Raw genomic sequence first — 9,961 nt, 5'->3', positions numbered from 1 at the left:
ATTATGCTAAGCTAATTTGTAATTGCTTATTGTTAAGCGCAAGGAGTTGTCAAGGCTCTTGAATTGCTATTTGAAAACTGACATCTAAATTGGGATCTTTGAATGGAGATATATATCAGAGCATGATAGATTGTCAGTCGATATGGCATTTTTGCATTTCAAATTACCATTCAAGAAATTCAATTCGCTGCAATTGATTGAGATGAAGAAGCAGAATGGAACCAACAAAGCTTGACTGTGTCGATGAATAAATAGGAGGTTATCCTAAATCTAGATCAGATTCAATTCAGATTCCTCAAAAGATGATCTTCAATTTGTGGTAAGTTAGATTCTTTTTTCTCGAGTTTGGCGCCAATCACATTGTTTTCGTCATTATTCATAAAGGAGATTTTTCGATTCATGAGGTGGTATAATTAATATTACTTTCCAAATCCTGATCATATTAATTTCAATAGAACTATTTATATAACTTTCTAAGAAATCGCCCAACTTCCTTTTAAACTGAATGTCAGCAATTTGCCCGAGACGTAATAATCGCTTAATAATCATACCCTTCTCATGAATGAATTAGGAATTCATTCAAAAGGATAAAATAACGAAGTTTCTAGAAAGTACAAGATTGCAATACGTGTATTCTAGGAAGTATCCAGTGGTTTTACCACTGTATTCTAATAAGATTATGCTAATTTGTAATTGCTTATTGTTAAGCGCAAGGAGTTGTCAAGGCTCTTGAATTGCTATTTGAAAACTGACATCTAAATTGGGATCTTTGAATGGAGATATATATCAGAGCATGATAGATTGTCAGTCGATATGGCATTTTTGCATTCCAAATTACCATTCAAGAAATTCAATTCGCTGCAATTGATTGAGATGAAGAAGCAGAATGGAACCAACAAAGCTTGACTGTGTCGATGAATAAATAGGAGGTTATCCTAAATCTAGATCAGATTCAATTCACATTCCTCCAAAGAGATTCCTCCTCAAAAGATGAAGGTAAATCAAACCCAGTCTTTTAAACTAATTTCAACACTGTTCTATTTTAATAATTTTCCATGTTGATATAAAAAACATTATTCATAATTTTTGCATTTTGATTACTGTGAAAATAGAAGAGTGATGGTACGAAATCATATTGTAGGATTTTCTCGACCAATAATAAAATTATATTAATACCGACTCCTATAATAGGAAACTGAATTTTAGTAAAAAATTGACAAATCCTTATACCTCTTCCACAGGAGGTCACTGGATGAAATATATTAAACTAAAACTAAACTATTTCGTATCAACACAGAACAAGTTCACTAAACAAGACGTTAGAGGTTGATCAGTGATGTATACGCTCACCAAGGATGGTATATAGCTATAGACTATACACTATTCTTGTACGCTCACCAGGTTTTTTCTCGTTATTTGGATCAAGATACTTTTGGAGAGTGTAAATTTATTTTACAGGATTGATAAACCATTTAATTCTAGAATTCAATACGATAAATTAAAAAAATCAAAATACAATGTTGAAGGAACAGGATACTCATATAAGAAGATTAATCAAAGAAGAGGATGAATAATCAAGGTAAAGAGCTCTTTTGATTTACACTTCAAATATTTGTTATGTTCTCCACCATTGAAAGTACTATTAACATGACTCTTCATAAAGTTTCCATAATTTTCTCATTTCTGGGGATGAAATGAGTTTCAAGTCTCAAAGATCAATATCCATACCATGCAAACTAAAAGTCGTTAAATTCTGGATTGAAATTCAACAAATCTTATCATAGATGGAGATAAATTAGAAATTGCATTTGTTCAAATGCTAATTAATGAATTTCTATCTAGCTGTACACCCTGTTTTCAATATTTGAAGTCTTCGGGGTGATTTACAGCATTTAATTTGGATTTTCGTTTAATAATAATTGAATCTTATCATCTTGAATCTATCACGGTATGACGTCTCTTGCAGCCAGCAAGAGTACAACATAATTATTATGATTTGCAACGAATGAGCAATTGAATGTTAAATTCAATTACCTTTCCAACAATCCTATGTAAGTTACATAAAAGTTATAGCCACCAAGAATCAGTCGAGTTCTTTTCCAAGTGTTATCGGATGGATGAAGAGACTCGCTCATTATGTCTCTAGTCTGGGAATTACGTCGTCATTACATGTTCATTCTCAGATCATTTTTAGACTGGGCCAGGTAATTGGCACAAAGATAGATAGTGCAAGTTTTAACCAACAAATATTTTCGAAGTATCAGTTTGGAATACAAGAAAAACAGGATTGCGAAAAATGCGTATCCGGTGAGTTAACAATTAACATGCAATTGTCCGAGGCAAAAATTTTAATGAGCTCTCCAGTTGATTGCGGAGAAGGTAGGCGACATCAAAGAGATCCACCTCCTTTGTTTCTCCTCTACTCTTTAGTTACTGTATTCCATTTCTGCTTTCAGTTACTTTATTTTCATTAAAGGCAAAGGGCCTACACAGTCTTCATTGTACTCGTCTGATAAATCAATGCAATAATCAATGTTTGAACAGTGAAATTTATGACTGTTAATGAAGAAGAAAAACTATACGAACTATTTAAATAATCCTTTGTTGAATGCAGAGGAGAAAAAAGCATGCAATTTTAACCCAAATTATTATAAGAAGTGAAATAAGTGAAAGAATATTTTGAAAATGAATTAACTCACATGTTCCTAAACCGTCACATCAGCTTAAAAACTTCATATTTTTTTGGTAAATCAATCAATTAGGAGGTAGCAGGCTTTCTATTGAACGTCTCTCCAATGCTATTGGTGAATGCCACATACATTGTAGCAACATCCATTGAAATATTATGGATTGATTGATACATACAATAAGTAGGGTAGCCGTCTAGTTGTCACCCCGACTACTTGTACCCTCGTAAAAATATGCCATTGCCGTCAAGTTGTCCCCCCGACTACTTGACACCTACTGGACCAAAGGTGCCAACTAGTCAAGACCGTAAACGACAACTTGACACCTCGCACCCTCGCGTCAGGGTGTCCCCTCGACTAGTTGTCACCTCCTCAGAAAGGATATGGGTGTGGCTCGACGTCTACTTGTCCCCTAAGAACCAGTTTTAAAGGGGACAAGTAGTCGGGGTGACACCTAGTCGCGTACCCCAATAAGTACATCATCAAAAATGTTGGGGAGAGAAAAAATAATGTAACCTTATGCTATACCTCTCCCAAATTTCGATAAGCTTACAGATAGTCAGAAATAGAAGTAGTCTTATGGTAGTTCACTTCATGAATTTTTAGTTCTTTATTATTTTCGCAGAAGTAGATTTTTAGATTTAGATACTTCAAAAACAAACATAGAAGAAAAATATCACATTATTAAATTACATCCTGATGGAAATAAAATCTTCCTTTAGCTTATAGTTTTTTTACAATCTCAAATCTCTAGACTCAAGATTTGAAATGGGATGTTGAATTCTATCAACTTTTATTGTTTTCAGAAACAAGTTGATACAGCCCGTTTCCAATCATCGATGAAACCTTCTATTAAAACATCAAACATCCTCAATCAATAATGAATCCATATTCTGCCATTCATGATACCTCATTACGTTCTTCAAATAATAAATTGATAATAGCAATGAAAATCCAAATCACTACTCCTTTTTCTCTACTAGTGTTAGCCCTCAGTATATTATGATACTAAAAAAGTGCGTAGCTGACATATCAACCTAATTATGTCTAACAATATTGACCCTATTAGGACAAACCCAATTTTCTGCTACGGTTGACTTTACGATTATTGCACAGCTCTGATGAACAGATGGACTTACCAGCAGGGGATCCTTCTCTAGCGTTTTATGGCATTTACGCGCCAAATCAATTTGACCAGTCCCAGACAATATCGGTAATAAACTTGTCCCCTTCAAGGAGGTGTAGGCCCTACTTTTATATCCTTCTATTGGCCAGATGCGTGTTCACTTGGTCACATTACTTAGGGGACAGGCAGGACTTACACACCATTTTGAAGTTGTCTCTACATGGAAGCGGATCAAAACTTTTTTTGTCAAGACTCTCAATACAATACAATACAATACAATACAATACAATACAATACAATATAATACAATACAATACAATACAATACAATACAATACAATACAATACAATACAATACAATAGTCCTGTCTAGAGAATGATAAAAGAGAGTGATATTAGAGTGATTACAGTGCATTGATCATCAATATAAGATCTAGATTAATCGCCAAGATTGGTTTCAAATCTTCATTGTATTTCTCTGTATTGGTTCATCAATGATCTTGGAAGTAATCACACAAAGAGCCTCCTAAAATAATAGTGAAAAGTTGTGTATTACGATTTACATCAGCTAAAGATCATTTACAACTGAGATGATAATTTTTGAAGGACTTCATCAAGCTGTAAATCAAGTTCTAAGGTCTAAGGTGTATCAGCTTGAAAGTTGAGTTTGTCAGTCATAACCGCTCATTATAAACATTATCTGTATCTTAGTATATAGAACTAGATAAAATTGAAATTTATTCTTCCAAAAAATACATTTCATTACAATATATAACTGAAAATAGTGGAAAAATACTGTTTTAAACAACCCCTCAGAATTTAAAAATATATGCATTTAAAATCATATAACATTATGGCGAATAGCCTGCCTCGAATGTGAAGTGTTCACTTCACTTCTCTTATCACTGGTTGCTTAAAAACTTTCTATAACTCTATTTTCTAACTTTTTTATATATATTTTTTTTCAGTCTAAAATATATAGTTTCAAGTTGCATGGTGTATTTGCGTGTGTGAAAGTGTGTGTTTGCGTGAAATGTCATTGTTTCTTGCTTAAAAAACTTTCTATAACTCTATTTTCTAACTTTTTTATTATTTTTTCAGTCTAAAATATATAGTTTCAAGTTTCAATATTCTACAAAATTGAATGAAATTGTTTTTTTTCAAATAATGATTTATACTTTTTTATCATATTACTTATTATTCTATTCGAAATAATATTTCCTTATGTTGTGATGTAGATACATTAGAATTGTATAGGAGGGTCAAGTGGGAGAGAGGGCCGGATGCGCCCTAACTTCGCCCTCCAGGTTAAAATAAAGGCAGCCTATCTATCTATCTATCTTACAGTGCGGGGTCGTTCATGTTCCATATGCTTTTAAAATCATATAACATTATGGCGAATAGCCTGCCTCGAATGTGAAGTGTTTACTTTATATTAATCTCTTATCAAAGTGAATATATTACATTTTTCAAGTCATTGATTAAGATTCTAAATTTTAAATAAGGAAGATTTCTTGAAATAATTGAAAATAATATTATTATCGAAGGCTATACTTTGCTCCTCGGTAAATTCTCTTCTGCTACTCCCGTCCATGCATATTAGTAGAAGAGATCTTTAATATCACTATGTTTTACCATCCTCTTATATGGTACCTGTTCGTTCTTGGAACCATAATCTTCCATCTACAACACACTACGGTACTATAGGCAGCAATTATGATTGTAAAATAGTGGATAGAATAGATATAGATGGAAACACCTATAGTCTACAAGTACTTTTATCAAGATTGAGTTCTCAGGTTGACTATAAAAGGAGAGCTTCAATAAAACAATGTGGATAAATAATCCGTTCATTTCCCATAAGCCTTGCGTTGGTTAACTGCAATGATACTGTTATCGATGATCTGAACGAAAGAATGAAGAATGAACGATTGTTTCATTTCTACATTACAAAATAATACAACCTACATTCTTGATATTGAGTTGATCGTGACTAAATATAGATAGGATCATTTACTATGTACCTATGAGAGATACAATCGCTACTTCAATCAAGTGTAGGAAATAATCCAGTAATAGGCATCAATATGAATCTTCTATTTACTAGTTATACTTTAAAGTGTGATGATTGTATGTTTACTAAACATAGGTACCTTTTACAGGACACAATTAACGACATATTAGAAATTCAAGAAGAATATTTTCTGTTTCTATCTTTGAACTTATTTGAAATAAATTTGGCGGTTTACCGTTCTTTTTAATTCAATAATATGAGTAGCTAGTTCACGTTAACAGTGTAGCTACTAAGCCTAGTAAGCACAAATATTATTATCAGGGTGCTTTCGACATGTTTTTTATTGGAATAATGGGATAATCGGTGATCAATGGGTTCGGCATTTAGAAGAGTCTTCAGCCTCGCACAAACACATCGATTTTTGTTCGTACGGTATTTTGCCGTCCTTATAAATTATATTAGATTGAACAGATGATGTTTGTCAAGTTCCGTTTAATCTGATAGGATTCATAAGGACTGCAAAATATCGTACGAACAAAAATCGATGTGTATGTGCGGGGCACTCATCTGCGATTGAAATTCAAAGTGGTGATATCATTAATTGTAAGAATATTTCATTAGAACATTGTGAATTCCAAAGACGAGTCTCAAAAGAGACTCTCCAAAATCTCAGCTCTGCCTTCCAGCTCTGAATCTAATTCAAACTTTTCAAGTCGTTTTTGTAATAAATACTTGAATGAATAACCCTCTTATTGCATTCTTATCGTTGAATACACTTCTCAGGACAATAACATGCAATTCATATAGAAGTAGAAGTGGGTGAATTAGTAGTCAACGCCTCAAAAACCAAGGAGTTGTCTGATTGGTCGATGAACAGTCGCCATTTTACCTTCACAGCTTACCGCCAATAGGAAGCAAGCAGCTTGAGAACGGCACATGCAAGTTATTGACCAATGAGACTGCTCGTTGATTTTGGGGCGTGACTTACATTACCGTAGCCACTCCCATATTTTTAGTATTTCGAATTAGTTCTGCCTTCCTCCGCTAGAATTCCCTTTCTCTCCAATATGCGCCAACTCATTAAATCTGGCCCTGGATGAAGATGTACTGTTCCACAATCGCCCAATAGGATTTGAAAAGGGTCTTGCACATGAGTTTTATCGTAGAGAAAAGAAAGACTTATGCTTTTATCCTTTTCTCTATGCCTTTATTCAAGTGATCCAGAGAGTTTATGAGCGACGAGAATTAAGTCTATGATTTTATATTTCTCGAGATTCATTAAATTTGAAAACATTACCCCGACGAATCTCCATCTTTGATTTATCCAGATAGATTTAGGAATTTTATAGACATAAATGTAGGCCCATGATATATTATACGATTGATACTTTGAGTGTTGTTCACTGTTGATTGTAGTTACAATGTTCAGCTTAAACAATTATTTTGGCATAATAATTGTCTTGAGTGTAGAGATGTCACTGCCTTCAACATTTTTGATGGATGATTTAAGATAGAGTTGAAAAAAGACACAAAATATTACACAGTCTTGATTCTTGAAATCTTATCACTCAACTTCAAAATTGATTTTAAATTGTATAATATTTGCGAAGTTCACTTTTCTAAGAATAAATTATCATCTTTAAAAGATATTGGATTCATATTCCAATCATGTGAGTCACAACACACTTTTGTCGGCTAAATCCATTTGATGATACATGCAAAAATTAGCTTACTATCTCAAATCTCACGTCTCAATAATAATTAGAGATTTAAAAATAATAAATTCTCAATAGAAATACTTCCAATTACTGCTGGATCCTGTGAATTTTGTTACAGTCTACCACACTCTATGAGTGATGCGTTATCAATACATTTTAATATTTTCTATAGAGGCCATAAACCATGGGAAGAATCACTTAAAGGAGACAACTCTAATATCTAATCAGTCGCAGAATTTGAAGATCTGTAATCAGATGAATCCCAACTCCCTATGATCAGCTCTCATGATAACCCTTACGAGTTCTTCAACTTGCTTGGAAAACACTGATTTCAAGATTCTGCAACAAATGGAAAGTGTTATCATACAAAATAGTTGTCCAACCCGTCTATTAATAGAATGCGAATTAATTTTAGCTTAATTGCTCCTAAATAAGGACAAAAATATACATTCTTTCAAGCAAATACTTCACCATAATAGCTCGTAACATTCTATTTTTATATCTAGAACTAATGACCCTCAGTCACTTATTACGGAAAATTTAACAGTTTGTTAATAGCTTGATAATTATTTATAATATTAGAAGGATAAAACTCCATCAAGAAGGCTCCAGGTACAATCAATCATAAGGAGTAGATACTGTGATTATTTTGTATGTGAGTTATCAGGATGAGAAGATTTTACACTCTCTTAGATCAGTTGTTGGATTGACGATTATTCACAATAAAGAATCAACATCCTTCAATTGATTTAATCATTCTATATTTCAAAAAATGATTTTTGTCTCTTACTAAATTTGCCAACAGAATAATTATGTTTCCAGCATAACATGGATTAGTGGCTTCCTCTCAATATCGTTTATGACTAAAGTAATACCATTTACAAATTTCTTATACCAACAAATAATATCTACTCGATTCCAATAATTGTGATTTCTTGACAATATAAAGTAGAATTCCAAGCTTTCATAGCCTTATAGCTTCCCTGAGCCTCCCAAACTAACTAGACTACTGATACTGAAATGATGACTACTTATATTCATGCTCTTCCATAACATAACTGTGAACTCCAATAGTGCAGTGGTGTATGTTTTTTGGAATGTGAATAAAAATAATTATCCAAACTAATATAGATTAATTGTCTGCCAATATTAACTCATTTGAAAGAGGATGGGAGGATGATGAAGCATTATACTTCAATTTTATTACAAGTAAGAAACATTTAAATGCTGTTATTTTTCTAGTAAAGGGCAAACAGTGATGCGATCCAATAGTATGATGGGGTAATAGTTTCTCACTCTCCTAAAGCAACTTATGATTTCTTGTTCCAAAACCTCTACAAATTGGTTCATCTGAATTAGGTTTCCTTAATTATTATTATTATTATTATTATTATTATTATTATTATTATTATTATTATATTATTATTATTATTATTATTATTATTATTATTATTATCATTATTACTATTAGCGTATGGCTTTGAATTGTGGGGAGACCCTAGGGTAGTTCCACCTCGCCGTATTTAGTCCAAAGTTCCCTAATGGGAAACCAGACACTAAGGTTATAGTGAGTACATTACTTTGAATTTACACTTTTCACTTCGAAATGAAGTTCTTTTTGATGTTAAAAAGTCCAAACATATACAAAACACAAAACCACTAAGGTTTCCTTAATTTCATTGTCAGGCTCCAATTCAATCATCATTCTCACATTTATTCCAATATTGATTACGTAATAGTCATTATGTAACACATTTAGAAATATTCCAACTTGAAACTCGTAAAGACTTCTACACACACTGGAGTAACATCTTTGTTGAGTCTTGTGTAGAGCCATGATGTAGATTCGAATGACGTTCTAATGATAAGGAAATTAGTATTGCCTACGCTAGAGTCCATTCTACACACAAAAATGCTGGAATTCGATCTTATCTGTTAAGTAATTCGATTCTAAATTTGGATCAATAATGATACCTCAATTTTCAAAGGCAGTTAAAGAGTGATCTGAAATATGAGGAAACGGTTTTCCAGGTCTGCCTCCAATAACTGGCTCCAGCGCCTTTCTCAACAAGATCAGCTTCACTTAAAATTGTCAGCGTTTCTCATAATTGACATCAAAGCGCCCCCCATTCAACCGATGCTGATGGTGTGAAATGAATCTCAAGCATTTTTCGATAACAACAGTGGCAGTCATCCTGAAGAAAATTACTCAGATCTAGTTTTATAATTACAATTTCCTCGTGTCCCAATTCATTTCAGAGAAAGTACATCCGATTCAAGTTATAATATTATAATTTCGTTTTTTGACCTAATCTCCCGATGGATGTTTCTATGCGAGAAAGGAATCAATTCAAAAATCTACTTTTTGAAAATAATTGAGAACTGAAAATATAGTGAAGTGAACAACTACAAGACTT

The 9,961-nt window shown here is 32.8% G+C and overlaps 1 protein-coding gene across 1 annotated transcript in view; it reads left to right on the top strand.

Annotated features, from left to right (window-relative positions):
* Positions 1-883: 883 nt before the first annotated feature.
* LOC111057547 (ion transport peptide-like) overlaps positions 884-9,961 on the top strand; it is a 514,789-nt gene continuing 505,711 nt past the window's right edge. Inside the window, exon 1 of the mRNA XM_039422021.1 lies at positions 884-996. Within this exon, the coding sequence (XP_039277955.1) occupies positions 991-996 (6 nt within the window). The 5' untranslated portion in view covers positions 884-990. The remainder of the gene's footprint in view (positions 997-9,961) is intronic.

The sequence above is a fragment of the Nilaparvata lugens genome, chromosome 2 (assembly GCF_014356525.2).
Source record: "Nilaparvata lugens isolate BPH chromosome 2, ASM1435652v1, whole genome shotgun sequence".
Taxonomy (NCBI): domain Eukaryota; kingdom Metazoa; phylum Arthropoda; class Insecta; order Hemiptera; family Delphacidae; genus Nilaparvata; species Nilaparvata lugens.
This window is presented reverse-complemented; position numbering and strand designations above follow the sequence as displayed.